The following is an 18,061-nucleotide window of genomic DNA, read 5'->3' on the forward strand; positions in this document are numbered from 1 at the left end:
CTTGTTCCCCAAAGCATCTTCCTATTCTAAATTTCCTTCTCTTTGCTGAAAGTACCATATTCTCAGGCACCAAGATATCTAACTCTAAAATCATTCTTTATTCCCTTTACCTCCATATCTATTTAGCTCTCTTGTGGGTTTATCTTCATAATATTTCTCAGCCATTTTCCTAGTTGAATCCTTCATTAGCTTTTCCCTTCTAATTCTCCTAATTCATCCTCTTGTCCTCATTTCTGTTCTTTCCAATTTCTTTCCCACTCAGCTGTCAAAATAATTTTCCCAAGGCACAAGTCTGATCATATTCCTCTGGTTCTCAAAACTCTTCATCAGCTAAATGACTTCTCATGGCTTAAAATATAACCCATTTTGTCATTTAAGAGCTCATACAACCTGATTCCTATGTACTTTTCTAAATTTGTTGTTTTTTTTATATTTCAACTCAACTGTATAACTGACTATTCAATAGATGACAGACTATGTCTTGCTTCTAATAATTCAGCAAGAATGTTCCCTCCCTGTCTTAACTTCTAGAAAAATGTATCTTTTAGCATTCTTGGCTTCTTTCAAGTTTTGACTTCATATTTATTTTTAGTAAATTTCACCTTAGAATATTTAGCTTTGGGGATCTTAATTATGTCACTCATCATATTAACTAGATATCCCTCCCCAGGTTCATATCAAACACAAAATTCTGAGATTAGAGATCATCTATATCTTAATCCAAATCTTTCTGATGGATTTTTATTTTATCTTTAAATCTCAAGCACCTAGTATGACACTATCAACATAATAGGTGTATAATAGATGCTTATTAAATTAATTTGAATTGATAAAATTATTGAAAACACGAATCCAGAAGAGTTAATTAAAGCATATCACTTGATTTCTTCTTCCCAGGCTGATATTGAGCCAGTAATAAATATTCTTTATATTTTTTCATTTAGAAGTATCCAAATTACCTTAACTGACAACTATCTAGCTCCCATCTCTTCATAGATATACTGTAGCAGATAAAGGGCTAATCAGGTAGATTCAGTTTTAAATCCTGTCTCTGACACATACTAATCATTTAATCCAGTAGAAGGGAAGGGCATTGAGGGCAGGGATTATCTGTATTTATTTACCTTGTGCTTAGCTCAGTGCCTAGCTTATGGCAGGTACTTAATTAATGGATTGATAATGTAAAAGAAGAAGAAAGGAAGGAAGGAAGAAAAGAAAGAAGGAAGAAAGGAAGGAAGGGAGAAAGGATAGACATGACAAACTGTCTTCTCGAATTCAGGTTATTGTAAGAATCTACAAAGTAGAATAAATGTTATATTATTTCTCACACTTATTAGGCAATTAGAATATAGTGTAAAAAGTCTATATGTATAAAAGGATGTTGCATTAATGCAAATTAACTTACACTCTTGTCAAATAGTGTGATACTGAAATATTCACAAATGTTTCAGCATATTTGATACATTCAACTCAGTTGAATCAATCCTTTATTAGTTTAGTATAAATCTCCGAGCAAAATGCTATGATTGATGCAGTGCTAAATAAAACATGGTTGAGGGAAGAAATCATAGGATCACAGGTACAAGTGAAGAGGGAAAAGAAGTCATTGGGTGAAGACATAGATACATCTGGGAATATGGAGGACAGGAGGTGAAAGAATTGTTTTTTGATGGCTTTGAATGTGTCAGAAAAAAAGGCAATGAGATCATCTGTTGAGATTGTAAGTAGGAAGTTGAGTTGAATAAAAGGATAATTGAGATTCAGTGAAAGCTCAGTTAAAATTAAGCAGCATGAAATTTATAGCAGGTGAAATCAGTCCACTGTTATGATTTGCCAAAATAAAGTTCAGAAGCTCTAAAATAGAGAAATTGATTAATGGGGAGGGTCATAAAGGCTTGAGGATTGCTCTAGTGAGTAATTAAGGGAGGGAGGCATTCTAGAATGCTTACTAGCAAATAGATGAATCAGGTGAGTGCTATATTCTAGATTACTGAAGCCAGAGATAGACTTGAATTATAGGCAAGAGTCAAAAGTCCAGACAGCACAGAAAGGACAAAGAATAAGTTTTGGGTGTATAGGAAATGGGAGAATTGAATGACAGGAAGCTATGGCCAGAAAGCAGGACTTTAGATTTCAGGGTTTTTGAGGTGGCACATCTTTCTATTGTGAGGAGTGGGGTATTGAAATGGGATGGAGATAGTTTGGCAATTGAGAAATAATAAGGTCTAAGTATTGGAAGGGCGACGAATGTATATGTTGATCTCAATGTATTCTGAAGGATGTATGAAATCTAGGCTAACACTTTAAGTTTCACAATTTTATTTTTATGAGAGTGGACAGTGTACTGGATGTGGAGTCAAGAAAATCTGAGTTTAAATCATGCTTCTATGAACCGTGGGCAAGGCATGTTAACATCTGTATCTTAATTTCTTCATGTGTAAATAAATGAAATAGCTCATTGACGTAGTAGATAGATAGATAGAGCTCAGGGCTTGGAGTCAGGAAGACATTTTCCTGAGTTTAAATCTGGCTTCAGAACTTACTAGCTATGTGACCCTGAGCAAATCACTCCATCCCATTTGCCTTAATTTCCTTATCTGTAAAATGAGTTGGAGAAGGAAATGGCAAACCATGGAGTAAGAGACAACTAAAACTACTGAACAACGAAATGGGGTTTGAATCTGATGACTTTGAAGTTACCTTCTCAATTCTACATCTATGATCTGGCAATGGTAATAGCATTTATGCAATGCTTTTTAGATTTGGAAAGTGCCTTACAAACATTTTTTTTCATTTGATCATCACAATACCATGACAGGTAGATACTATTCTCATTTTATAGATGAGAAAACAGGCTGATAAAGGTTAAGTGACACAGTTTAGAATCTATATATTGAGGAAGAATTTGAACTCAATGTATCCTGATTTCAGGGCTAACACAACTTCTAGTTGTCTATGACCCTATTCTCCACTAGAGATTTCCCTAAAATGGATAGGAAACTCGGATACTCCCTCCCCTCCCCCCACTTTTTGAATTATGTATAAGATTCTTGGGGCAAGTAATTAATTGTTTGTGGGTCTTGATTTTCCCATCTTTAAAATAGGTATGATAAATGGTATAGTAAATAGAGAGCTGGCTGGATAGGAGGATAGGAGATGTCAGGATTCAAATCCTACTCCAGATACATGCATCTGTGAGCAAATAACCCTCAGATCTCAGCTTCTTCACTTGAGGGGGTTGGACAAGATGATTTTTAAGAGCTTTTTGAGAAAGGAATCTATAATCCTTTGATGATGTCAGTATGAGAGGTGATTTTTGGATATACTAAATTTTTTTACCTCTTTGGAAAAAAGATATCATGCTAATTCAGAAAATACTGGTAGTAGACCATCTGAAAGCATAAAAATTGCCTAAGCCTTAAGAACATGGAAGTTTCCATCTTTAAAATGTCTATTATCAAGAGCATGCCATTTTTATTAATGAAACATCTTTCCTTCAGTGTGGGTTCACACATAATGTTGGCAAGCATGTAAAAGTCATACCTCGTTTTTTTCTTTTAACTTTGTGATCATAACAATGATGGGGCTGTCCTCTTGCCAGACCATATGCCAGAAATCATTCACGGTGTTAATCATGGGGCCTTGTGTAGCGATGAAAGCTTTCTCCTCACCACTGTAACCCTAGTTTAAATTCAGAGATAAAAACATTGGCTTGTAATTCATGGCTTGCTTTAGAAATTTAGATAAAAGATCTACAGAACAAAATAATTGTGTGAGTCCAAAAGCAATACAGACTAGAAGAATGTCATTGAATATCACATCAGATTCTACATGATGATTTTTATAGCAAGCCAAGCATAACATCATGGTATCCATTCAGACATACCATCAGAACAAGTGGCCACAAAGGCTCAGATATGTTAAGACATAAAAAATGTATCATTAAAAATGCTAACAGTTAAGAAAAAGGTATAAAATAGTTAACAATGAAATCAAATTAATTTTAGGATATTTCAATGGGAATGAGAGGGTGGAATGGGCAAGGAATGAAACTGTTATAGCCATCTAGAAGAAATACCTATTTATTTACTTACCCTAATGTAGTTAGCATTAATATAGGTGCTCAAAGAATCAGTTGGATGTTTTGGCTTCAAGTACACTCTGCTAAGAGGATCTAATAATAAAAAAAAGAAAATTAAGCATATTATCCTACACAAATTATCTGATGAACTCAAATATCAATGGGTAGAATGATGAATCATGAATGATAAATGACAGAATCATGAAACTTTAAGAATTGAAAATACTCCTGATGACTTTTAGGCATACTTCTCATCTCATACAAGAATCCTCATCCCCTTAAAATATCTCTGATAGATGTCTTAGCCATATTTTACTTGAATATCTCAAGCAATGGAGAACTCACTACTTCAGAAGGAAGGAGAATTATTAAAATGTTCTTTCTTATATGGAGTCCAAATCTCCTGTTGGTGTTTTTTTCTTCTGGAATGACTCCAAATGTATTTTATCCCTCTTCCACATGACCATACTTGAAAGTATGCATCAGATAATTCAGTGTTTCTTGTATGTTCTATTTTATTGCTACTACTGATATGGAAAAACTATGTAGTCTTTTAAGTCATTTTATTAATACCTACTGACTATATAAAAATATCTCCTGATTTAAGTCAATGTACGTCATTTTAATTCAACTCAACAAACATTTATCCAAACCATTTCCTCGAATGGCCCTGCTCAGAAAATCATCTAGACTGCAGGGCCCTTATGGCTCTATTCCCTTTGAGATGTAATGGGACAGTTGAATCTTCTCTCCTGCTCATTCTTTCTATGGTCTTCATCAATCATTCAAAAATGGTTTGTACCATTTACAATACCAGTCTTTCATAATGCAATGTCTAGGATTAATTCAAAAGTGCTAAGTGACACTGAAGTAAGAAGTACTTGGGGAAGAAAAGAAATGTCAAAGAATTATAGCTCAGCTATATACTAGACTACTTCTTTTCCCCATACACAATAAAAACCCCTTATCTTTTCTTCCTGTCCTTAACTGTCCTTCATGTCTACAAGGCTCTTTCTCTTCATTTTCACTTCCTAGAATCAGTGACTTACTTCAAGATTAAGTTCATATGTCATATTCTGCCGTAGGATTTAAACAGTCTAGTATCCTCTACTTGAATATCTAAAGCGATAGGGAATTTATTAATTCAGAAGGGAAGATTTGGAGGCCAGGACCTTTCCTTCCAAAGCAGAGATTCTTAACTTGGAGTCCATGAACTTAAAAAACATAATGTCAATAACTGTATTTCAATATAATTGAATTTTTTTGTAATCTTATGTACTTTATTTTGATATTTAAAATACTCTTCTACTCTGGGAGATGACTAAAAACCATTACATTGAATTCCCAATCCCTATATTTATGCCCACCTGAATTTTTTATTTCCTTCACAAGCTAATTGTACAATATTTCAGAGTCTGATTCTTTTTGTACAGCAAAATAACGTTTTGGTCATGTATACTTATTGTGTATCTAATTTATATTTTAATGTACTTAACATCTACTGGTCATCCTGCCATCTGGGGGAGGGGGTGGGGGGTAAGAGGTGAAAAATTGGAACAAGAGGTTTGGCAATTGTTAATGCTGTAAAGTTACCCATGCATATATCCTGTAAATAAAAGGCTATAAAATAAAATACTCTTCTGAGAAGGGCTCCTTATCCTACACCTAGATGGCTAAAAGAGTCTACGATACAAAAACATTATATATTCCAGATCTAACATTATTGTATATATATACTTTGTAGGTATCATGTTTATGCAAACATATATAAATCCTGTAATGTTAAATGGGACCTAATATTTACATAAATAAAATTGTGTTAATGTCTTGTAAGTTATACTGTTATATATAGTATTGCATATAATATATATTTATATATGTACTTATTGACCTCACTATTAGAATGTAAGTTTCTTGAGAGCAGACATTTTTCCTTTTTTTTGTAAATGCAATGCCTGGTAAATGGATATTGATTAATTAGATGGTAATATTTTTGTGGTGGCCAAAATGCTTGAAGTAGCCCAATATTTTGTTTAATGGGAATGTGATAAATTTGGGGGACAATGTATTTCATGATGTTAGCTAATTAATTAGTCTAGGAATATAATTGACAAGTTTTAAGTGTAGACAAATAACATAATCTAATGGTGAAGATACTATGTACTATTCTATTAAGATGAAAATCTTTGCCTCAGACCTTTGGGATAAAGATATGTAAACTAATCATCTGAGATGGAGTGGTAATATCAATGTATTATGCTTCAGAAGAAAAACTTAATTGCACCTCTATGTTGGGAAATGAGACAGATTTTCTAAAAACAAATTTTGAGGAAAAAGAGCATCTCAGTGATATCAGGGGATAGTGATCTGTGCCAAAAATCGGGAAGAATATTTCCCAGATCCACTTATTCCTACATATTCTTTTACTGAAAATATTTCCCATATGGTCCCTTACATGTCATACGAATAAACCACTCAAACAATCATGGAACTTGAAAGATGATTAGTGATTAGTACTAAGTCTGAGGAAAAACAAATTTTCAGATTAACCTAAATGAAATTTTAATTTAGCACACATGTCAAACCAGAAGATGGTGGAGAAATCATTATTATTCAATACAGGAACTCTTTATCTTTTCTTTTTTGATCATGGACCCCTTTGGCAGTCTGGTGAAGCCTATGAACCCCCTTGCCCAAATCATGTTTTCAATAAACATAAAAATATATCATACATGCATAATAAAAGAATAAAATAAAACAAAGATTAAAAAGGCAACTATTTTGTAATAAAAATGTATTTTTCCCATCCAACATATGTGGAATGATATTAAGGGATCTATGGATTTGGATGGGGAAAATTATATCTTAATTTCAATATAATTTAAGAACTTCCAATGTATAGTCCAATTCTCTCAATTCACAGAAGGAGAAAACAGAAAAATAAGTTCTAGTGGGATGCTCTAAAGACATTTGCCAAATGATGTAAGTCAGAGTAGAATCAAGCAGGTCTGCAACTCCATTATTTCCTCCCTGGGCATTCCTTTTGGTAAACTGGTAGATGGGAATCCTCTCAGGTCTGAGAACAGGCCAGCAGACAATGATAATGATTTGTGCCATGAATAGGTGAGTCATGGTGTCCCTATATTGCCTAATATAATGTCATCCTGCTCTGGCTAGTGATCTGAAGGTAAATATTCCAGTCTGAAATTTCCAAGTACCCATCAGAAAGAAACATCTTTCTTTTTTAAATATCTTTTTTATTATAGCTTTTTATATACAAAACATATGCATGGATAATTTTTCAACATTGACCCTTGCAAAAACTTCTAAAAAACATCTTTCTTACTCATATACACTAGACTATTCCCTGACAAAACACTGGGTTGCTTGCCATTGGATATGTATTTGATATTCTAGGGTAATTTTTCAGGCAAAGAAAATCATATAACAAAACCTTCAAGGCACAAATTGTTACATAAAATAAGTTATTGATTTTTGTTCCACACTGATTTTTCTTTTCAGATGTTTTATCACAGTGTAGAGGTTATCTAAGATTCTTGATGGCTCTCTTTATGGCTCCAATAGACTGCTGGCCCAAAGTAGAAAGTATAATGGAAGCCATACCAAGGAATGCCTTGGTGTTCTTCATATCTCAATACAGTATCTTACACATAATAGGCACTTAGTAAATGTTTGTAGGATGGAATTGGGTCTTTTCATACGTGGTCCTGCCTGTCTAAAATGTAGTCTTCCTCACTTCCACCTTGTAGAAGTTCTCACTTTTTTCCAAGTATAGCTCAGAGTCTACCTCCTAGATGAAGGTTTTCCTAATCACCTGCTATTATCTTTCCTTTTTGAAGCTACTTTGAATTACTGTGTGTGTGTGTGTGTGTGTGTGTTTGGGGGATGTCTAGATTTATTTCTTCATTATAATAGGAAAGAACTTCAAGTAGGGAAGCTTTTTCTCTAAATGAAGATTTTCAACTATTTTACAATTACTTGCCTTTGAGTGAAACCTAGGGTCATACTAGTTAGTTGTCCATGTATCAAGAGGGAAGACTTGAATCCAGTTCTTACTGACTCCAAGGTTAGTGATACTCCACAATGCCATACTGACTCAACTTTATATGTACTATGTAAGTAATTATTAGTTTACATGTATTATGTATAATAAGAGGGCTGTTTTATTGTTGTCCATCTCCAAGATAAAGGACTTGTGCATAGTAGATGCTTATTAAAGGTATAAATATGTGTAATTGAACTGAATTGACAAAGCTTCCAGTATAGTTCTGGAAATAAGTTTATTGGCCATGTTTCTTGTCTGTATATAAACCTAGTTAAGTTCAGAGAGGTTCACCCTTAGCTTGGCTTTGAAGTGAAATCTGGTACTCTCGCAATTTATGAAGACTCTATAGTCTGCTAAATTATACAGGATCTCAAATGTGGGTTAACTGAAGGTGTGCTGAAATGAATGAATCACAAACTATTAAAGTATTTAAATATTTGTGAGAAGAAACATACATACAAGATATCCTTTACACAGAATTTAGAATATTGCTCTGGATTTTCTCACAGCATGATAATTACAAGCAAAAATGATTTGGAGAATTGGAAAAATGAAAATTTTATTCTTCCCTCCCAGACTTCTCCAGTAAAGAAAATTTGCTTTTCTTAGCAATATGAGGACAGGAAACCTCTCATTCTTTTTCAGTACACACTGATTATTACAAGTTTCCACAAACACTCTAAACCATTCAGCCTTGAAAAACCCCGCCCATTTCCTTTAGCTTTCACAATGCCTATGATGAACCTGATGTAGTGTGACCTTTACCCTATAAAACTACTTAGATAGGTTCCCTACTTAACAATAAATTTATATATGGAAATTAATAATTTGCAGAATTTCCCAATATTTGGTGGTTCTCAAATACTTTTCTTATTAATCAATAATACAACAGAATGCTAGTAAAAGAGGAATCATATATTTTCTGCCAAAATATATTTAAATTAAAATATTAGTTTGGGTTAATAAAATAGCTGAACTTAAGTCGGGGGTCTTAGATATTTTTATATCTTAGTTCCTTTCAGCTGTCTGGTAAAGTTTATGAATACTTTTTCAGAATAATGTCTTTTAAAATTAATAAGTTAAAATGAATAAAAATATAAAGCAAAGCAACTATATTAGAATACAGTTATCAAACATTTCCATATTTGATAATTATCCATATTTTACATATATGTATACATAGACACATATGAAACAGAATCTAAATACCCCTGATTTAAATGAATGAGTGCCCAAGTTATATCATTAATATCACTATTAACATATTTTATACTACATAGGAATATATATAAGGACACTATAGTACACAAAATGATTAGTTTAGAAGTCAGGAAAATTTGCATTATAATACTGCCTCCATCACCTTGTAGCTGTATAATTTTAGGTAAGATATTTAATCTATATATACCAGGGGGCATCTAGAAGGCATAATGGAGGGCCTGGAGTCAGAAAGACCTGAGTTCAAATCCAATCTCAACCATTTACTAGCTGTGTGACTCTGAGCAAGTCCATCAACTACTGTCTGCCACAGTTTCTTCATCTTTAAAATGGGAATCATAACAGTACTCAGTGTTGTTGAAACGGTTAAATGAGACAATAATTGTAAAGTGCTTAGTAAGTACCTGGCACATGATAAGTATATTGTATAAATGCTAGTTATTATTAGTATTGATATTATGTCTCATATCCAAAAAATGCAAATTATAGCTCACTGGTAAACCATCATAGCTATACTGGTAAACTTAATTCTTAAACAGATAATTATTCCCCATAATGAACATAATCACAGCTCCTTTGCCATATTGTTACATATGATAATAATGGCATAATATGATTACTATGATAAGTCTATTATCCGATAATATTTCAATTTCTTTATAAAGTACTGTCCCAGGGGTATGTTAGAGCCAGTTGTAAAATTTTCAGAGTGAGCATTTATCCTCTGGAAATCAGCAAGTGCTATAAATCCAGATTGGATTTATTGTTTTAATTGCTTAGTCTTAAGAAAGTGATAGAAAAAATTGATAAAAATGCAGATCAATTTTAAAGTGTCATGAATACTTTTTTCTGGAGAGATAATTGTTAAATATTGATCAGCATGCCCCTGTATTGTCCTTTTCAACAAGCAAATTGTTCATTTAAGAAAGGGGTACCTGAATAAATTATTTAGAATAAATAACTGATTATATAACAAATACCTATGACCCTTTTGAACCAATGTGAATATAAGCTATAGCTCAAGTTCTTTTTAAAATAAAAGGAGTAGCTTTAACGAAACAAATGACAAAGACTATAAAGAATATATATATATATATATATATATATATATATATATATATATATGAAGAACTATATACAACTTGCTTAGTGAAATATATGGATACTCTTGATGAAGCACAGTGTAAAGAAAGATTTCATGAAGTGGGCATACAATCCAATTAGATGTTATATGACCATAATACCATTTTTATTTGATTCCCTACTTTGATTTGAGATCACCTTTTTTAATCCTCATATAAATTAGTCCCATGCTTTTGAAGGAAGGGGCAGAAGTAATGACTTATATAGATCAAAGGAGTTTATTTTAAGGGGGCATTAAAGAATGAATAGTAATGATATGGATAAAGACATAAAATGTACCCTTATTAAATCTGCAGATGACAAAAAGCTAGCAGAAGATAGCTAACATATTCATAAACAAAAAGAACAAAAAATCTTGACAGATTAGAAAAATGGGTGGAATTCAAGAGTGTATTGGTAAATGTGTAACTGGCTCACTAAAAACTGAACATAAGACACACTTTAAAATTTAATCTGCATTAACATTTTTCCTTTCACTTTAGTAAGTCTAGATAATCAACAAAATAATGGATAAATTTGTAGATTTATATAATTTGTCGATTTCTGATATGTTAAATGCTCACAATGAAAATTTAACAATTGTTTCTCATGAGCCAGAATGAGCTATCTCTAGTACACCATTGACTAAATATAGTAAGATAATATTTAACAGGTATAATTTATCTAACCCTTAGTTTTTGAGAAATCAGTCTTGGAAATATAAAATGGGAATGAAATAGAGAACAGTTTATCTGAAAAATATTTTGGGCAATTTAAGGTACTCAAAATCACCTCAAAAATTTGACTCAAAAATCACTTCAATATGGACAGGCAAAAAAGCTAATTATTTTGGTACTGAATTAATGTTTGCAATGATAAGGAGGTGACAGTCTTGTACTCTGCTCTGATTAGACTATATGTTGAATATTGTTTTGAGTTATATGCATCATATTTTAGAAATGATATTGGTAAGTAGAGGTAATCCAAAGGGCAGTCAGAATGATAAAATCTATTCCTTATGAGGATTGAATGAAGGAATTGGTAAGATTTTGCTCAGGGTAAATATAATAACTATCTTTGTCATTCAGACATTACTGGTCTCTAAATTGTGGGTGACCAGAGTCGAATAGAGTAGGCTAGAGAGTCAGGAATCAAACGAACTTTAATTTCAAAGTGAAGGAAATGGCTTCCAAGCAAGGAAGGATCTAAACAATCCTCTCTAGCAAGGAGACCCCCTTTAATGTTACCAAATCTCAATATTTATATACTGTCTATATATTAATAATGGCTACTCAGTGAGCTGTACAATCCTTACAATGAGGGGTAACAGCTACATGTGACAAATTTGATTCATAGCAAGGCTTCCTGACTAGAACGTGGAAACAGCAGGTTTTTCAGATTCAGAGAACACCTGATACTGGTCAAAGCAGTACAATAATTATATGAATCAGTTCTGGGATTTTGATGTGGCTGAGATCATTCAGAACAAAAAGATTTTTGACATGCCAAGCTCAGAGCATAGTGTGCTTGCTGAGCCTTAGATATGGAAAATAGTATCTCTTAATATCTTGAAAGGGTATGGGTACAATCCCTATATTTATGCCCACCTGCATTTTTTATTTCCTTCATAAGCTAATTGTACAATATTTCAGAGTCTGATTCTTTTTGTACAGCAAAATAACGGTTTGGTCATGTATACTTATTGTGTATCTAATTTATATTTTAATATATTTAACATCTACTGGTCATCCTGCCATCTGGGGGAGAGGGTGGGGGGTAAGAGGTGAAAAATTGGAACAAGAGGTTTGGCAATTGTTAATGCTGTAAAGTTACCCATACATATAACCTGTAAATAAAAGGCTATTAAATAAAAAAAAAAGAAAGGGTAGGGGTAGTTTAAAATACAATGTATTTTACATATACAATGTATATGTATACTATGTATACAATAAAAATATGAATTAGGGATTTAATAGATGCTTATTGAGTTGAGCAATATTTTAACATAATTAGCTCCCAAAACAATTCCAAAGTAATTTCTAGCACATAGACCAGCATAGTCAGTCTACCCTTCTCAGAAAATATTTCTCATGGAATAGTGTGACTTGAGCAAATTACATTTTCTAGTTGAGAAATAACTCAGCAGGGCAGAGGGTGGGGCACTCAGACTACAGAAACTTTCAACAGAAAATCCATTATGTACAATATCAGTTGTCACCACAGGTGCCCTAGATCAAGAGAGCCACCCTGTTCTCGGAATGGAAAAGCTGACACAGGAATCTAAAAGCACTAGTCTGATATCATCAGAAAACGAAATAAGCAGAATTATAGTTTTTTTTAATAATTAAAATCTTTTCCAAAATGTTTTTTGGGATCTAATGAAGATTTGGAAGCAAATATACTGTAAGGTAGAAATTCAGCAGATATTTTCCTCCAAAAGAATTTAAAGGATTAAAAAAAAGAACCAAATCTATCCAATATAGTATTTGATGTGCTTTTAACTTCTGCCAAAGGCAACAATAGAGTATCAACAAAGATCACAGTTCAGATACCCAAACTGAGCTAGGTGGACTAGTTAAAGATGTATTTCAATGGAATGAAGTTAATGAAGATTTCAGCTTTATTGAAAATGAAAGTGCAAAGACAGGTTTTATTTCCTTGGGGAATCCCCATTAGTAGGGATTCTGTAATATTGTTCCTTCAAAAGCTTTCCTCTAATGTCCTTACCATGTATATCCATACCATATATGTAATTAAGTTGGCCATATTATGAAAACTATTATTTGACTGAGTAACCATCTTCCTAAAGTTTAGGAGACACATTAAGAGAGGATGAGAAGTCATAGGAATAAGAGGCCAATTATTTCTTTTCCAACATTATCACACTGTCATCTTTATGGCTTTGCTTGAATATCAATTTCATCTGTTATTTGTTCCATGAGAAAGCCTCATTTCTATTATTCTCTAGTCCTAATGAGGACATCTATATAGAAATGGAGAATAGTCCAGCATAGAATGTCAGAACTAGAGAGATCCTTGGAGACCATTTATTTTATTAATTTAAAAACAAATTGATTGTAGAGGGCTAAAACTCCAAAAAAGCTATGCTTGCATCAGACAATGAGCACTTAAGGCTAATTACCTATTTGCTGTGAGATAATGACTCTATTAGCATATATTTGAATAATAGCTCTTCTCACCATTGGTGCTTGCTGAATGTTAGGTGTTAAGATAATTGTAGGCAAGGATTGGGGGGAGAGGGGGCGAGGAGAATGGAGAGAGGCCAGGGTCACTTGGTGGCAGAACCAGAAGGAGGGAGGTTGGTTGGTGACGACTCCAGAATCCAGGATTCTGCTTGCCTGCCTCCTTTACTTCTCCCCCTAAAGACCAAGGACTTAATTTATCCTGACTCTGGCTGACCCCGAGACCCTCCAGGGAGCTAGCCCATACTCTACAATTGATTGCTGCATTTTGTTTTGCACCAAAATAGTTTTCTCCTTAATGTTTCCTCTATGAAACTAAATATTCTCTAAACATTCAAAAAGCTGACAGAATAACAGGCTTTGATGGTGTGTATCACATGTGGCTTCTATAGTCACCCATCTTTCTAATGACTAGAAGCAATCTTAATGGTATTAGTTAGTGGCATAAATTACTGGAGTGAGTTTTCTGGCCAATATTTAGCTCATTAATTTTACAGATGAGGTTGCTGTGACTTAGAAAGGTTAAATGACTTGCCCATCAAAAAATGCTCCCTTTAAGGTAGATTTATTTTAAACTGTATTTTTCTGGGCATATTATAAGATGACATATATAGCATTTATAAATCTATGAGAAAAACTCACTTGGCAAAATGGTTTTGTAGCGGTTTTTAGTTCCATGACGTGGAATGTCAATTTCTTTGGGATCCACGAAGTTCATTGGTATTTCCTACATAGAATAAATTACATCGGATTAGTATGTCTAATAACACTATGTTGGGAGATCTTTGTAAGGGCATATGTGCTGGATAAAATTTGGATTCTTTGAATTATCTTTTCATTCTCCTTTCAATGCCCATTAGCTACTAATTCTTGATGGTACTACCTCAACAATTGTGTCCAGGACTATAACCAGCATAGTGCTACTGGAGCTTTATCACAGGGCATAAATATTAGAGCATACAAAAAATAAAAATATACCTTCCTTCAGCAGCTAGAAATGCTTTGTTGCTTTCTAGGAACTTAGATAAAAGGAATAATTCATTTAAATAAGAAGCTACAGGTTTCTGGGCATTGTTAATAACACCTACTAATCAGCTACTATAGTAACTAATTTCCTTTCCTGACTGAATAAATTAATCTGAGATAATTCCTTGTGGTGTTTTCACAACACAAATAACTAAGTTGTTTTAAGGGCACCTTTCAGAGCCATGTCCCCCATTTGCTTGTCCCATTCACTAAAATTTAGTTTTTCCTTACTCTCTATTCCCCAAATGATCACATTTGTACTGACTCTTATATAGACCTGCCTTAGACTACTTCAATAATCTCTTTTAAAGACCTTCCTATTTCTTAAAAGGTTTTCCTATTTCTACTTTCAAACTTTTCCTCATACTATAATTAGCAATTGTTTCTATTCTGGTTAGAAACTCTGTGGGTCTTACCTTCTCAGACTGATTCTTTTATGAAGGCAAAGTGAACCATCTTTTGCCTCAATTCTTGCCTCATCTTTCATCACTGAATAATTATTGTATCAAACAAATTGAAGCCTTGGAAAGAGCTTAAAAAGGCCAAGATCTCCCTCTAAATTCAAGGCCACAATCAGTCCTGGAGAAGATAGTGAGACTGATGACTTTCTTACCTCACTGAAAACAATTCACTTGAAAATCAAAACATCACCCTCCTTATATTATTGGTCCTCTTCAAGAATAAAGGACGAACTCTAATATGTTGCCAGACTTACCTCTCATGTATAAATCTGTTTATATTACCCCACTTAGAAACAAAAAACCCCATGCTTCAATGAATCCTTATTACCTAGTGAATACAAAATTTCTTAGTTTGGCATTCAAAGGCTTCCAATAATTGGATAGCATGGTACTTTTAAAAACCTGTTTAATCCCATACTATTCTCTTATATGCTAAAGTTTCCTCTTCATTTTCTCACTTTTCTACTGCATTTTCCCACTTTTATTCCTTTGCTAGCTCTGAAACGACTAATTTATATAGTGCTTTAAATAAACAATGCAAGTAATAACTCTAAAAATTTTGGGACATTTTGCCAACTGATCAGCTAAACACAATACCAGAGACCACAACTTTCTCCCAGTATGAATTAATAAATACACTCATCTTTGATATCACACCTTGGATCTGAGTTTGATGAGAGAGTAAGTGGGATCAGATTCATTTCCCTTTCCTCTTTTACTTTTTGCTCTAGGAATAAAGCAAATCATTCTCAGCAATATAATGATGCAAGCCACTCTGAAACATTTATGATGAAAAATGTTATCCATTGCCATTGATTGTGGCCCTGAATTTAGAGGGAGATCTTGGCCTTTTTAAACTCTTTCCAAGGTTTCAATTTGTTTGATACAATAATTATTCAGTGATGAAAGGTGAGGCAAGAATTGAGGCAAAAGATGGTTCACTTTGCCTTCATAAAAGAATCAGTCTGAGAAGGTAAGACCCACAGAGTTTCTAACCAGAATAGAAACAATTGCTAATTATAGTATGAGGAAAAGTTTGAAAGTAGACCTTTTAAGAAATAGGAAGGTCTTTAAAGAGATTATTGAAGTAGTCTAAGGCAGATCTATATAAGAGTCAGTACAAATGTGATCATTTGGGGAATAGAGAGGAAGGAAAAACTAAGAACTGATGGAGTCTGAATACAGATCAAAACTTTTTTTTTTGCTTTATTATTCTTGGATTTTTAATTTTGTCTGTTTTCTTTTAGAATTATGACATAGAATTATGGAAATATATTTTGATGTATTTCAAATTGCTGGCGTCTTCAAAGAGAGTGAGAAGGATGAAAGAAAATTTGGTACTCAGTTTTTAAAAAATTTGGTACTGTTTTATTTTATTTATTTATTTCTAATTTTCACTGATATTTTATTTTTTCAAGTATATGAAAGATAGTTTTCAACATTCATTTTTGTAAGACTTTGTGTTTCAAATTTTTCCCCTCCCTCTTTTGACCCCTCCCTCTCCAAGACAGCAAACTATCTGATATAGATTAAGTATGTGCAATTTTTTAAAACATAACCACATTTTAATCATAAACATAAACAAAATTTTTATAAACATAAACATGAACAAACATAATTCCATTTGTCAGATTGTGTGAGAAAAAGCAGACCTAAAGGGGAAAAGATCACAAGAAAGAAAACAAATAAAAAAAGATAAAAATACTATGCTTTGATCCACATTCAGTCTCCATAGTTTTCTCTCTGATACACATGGCATTTTCCATTACATGTGTATTGGAATTGCCTTGAGTTGCCACATTCTTGAGAAGAGCCAAGTCCATCACAATTCATCATCACAGAATCTGATTGTTATTGTGTACAATGTTCTCTTAGTTCTGGTCACTTTACTCAGTGGAGAGGGAAGAGGAGTGCAAAAAATGACTGTTTTATGGTTCCAGACCCCATTCCTGTGGATCTCTTTGCTTCCTTTTAGGGTTTTTTCCCCCATTAGAATATAAGTCACTTGAGGGCAAAGGATATATCATATTCCTAGTGCCATGGCATAGAGTATCAGACACATAGCAAGTACTTAATAAATGCTTTTTTTCCCACTAATTTATTTCCATTTTGTGGGTTTTAAAGATAAATGAATCAAGAAGCATTTATTAAATTTATTAAAATAAACTGTGCTAAGAGTTTAGTGATGTAAAGAAAGAGAAAGCCCTTTCCTTCACACAGCTAGTTAGTGTCAGTGTCTGAAGCTGAATTTGAACTCAGGTCCTTCTGACTCTAGGTTCTGAGATCTATCCACTGAGCCACCTAGCTGCCCTTCAGCATGATTTTTTTTTAAATAATTGAAGGAATGCTAAATACCAGAAACTAGTGAAAAATAAAGATGCAATTCTGTGCTATCCACCATTATCTCACCATGAGGTGAGAAGCAGGAAAGACTTCTTGCAGAAGGTGGCATTTGAACTAAGTCTAAAAGGAAGCCAGAGATTTTAAAAGGCTGAATTAAAGGCAGACTGCCAAGACAAAGACATGCAGATAGCAGTTCTACTCTTGTTCAAAACAGCAAAGACCCAAATGGTTCTGCATAAAGAGCCTAGAAATGTAGGGAGGAATCAGGTGGTGAAGAGCTTCATTGTCAAAGAAAGAACACTGTCTTTGAAATTGGAAGGAATAGGAAAGATAAGGAATTGGAAGCACAAAGAGGATAAATTAAGATCACACAAGTAATTGTCAAAACTAGAACTTAAATTCAGATTTTTAAACTATAAAGTCAATAATTTTTCCACTACCCCAAGCATCTTTATAACCTTGACATTCCTATTGTTTAAATCATTTCAATTGTGTTTGACTCTTTTGTGATTTACATTTGGGGTTTTCTGGGCAAAGACAC

At 33.3% G+C, this 18,061-nt stretch overlaps 1 protein-coding gene across 2 annotated transcripts in view; it reads right to left on the reverse strand.

Annotated features, from left to right (window-relative positions):
- PTPRR (protein tyrosine phosphatase receptor type R) overlaps window positions 1–18,061 on the reverse strand; it is a 371,281-nt gene that overhangs the window by 59,972 nt on the left and 293,248 nt on the right. For both annotated transcript variants that reach the window (XM_031939192.1, XM_031939194.1), the window contains exons 8-10: window positions 14,333–14,417; window positions 4,095–4,174; window positions 3,544–3,681 (exon numbers count right to left, since the gene is read on the reverse strand). In XM_031939192.1, the coding sequence (XP_031795052.1) occupies window positions 3,544–3,681; window positions 4,095–4,174; window positions 14,333–14,417 (303 nt within the window). The remainder of the gene's footprint in view (window positions 1–3,543; window positions 3,682–4,094; window positions 4,175–14,332; window positions 14,418–18,061) is intronic.

Source organism: Sarcophilus harrisii, chromosome 5, assembly GCF_902635505.1.
Source record: "Sarcophilus harrisii chromosome 5, mSarHar1.11, whole genome shotgun sequence".
In the NCBI taxonomy this organism is placed as follows: Eukaryota; Metazoa; Chordata; class Mammalia; order Dasyuromorphia; family Dasyuridae; genus Sarcophilus; species Sarcophilus harrisii.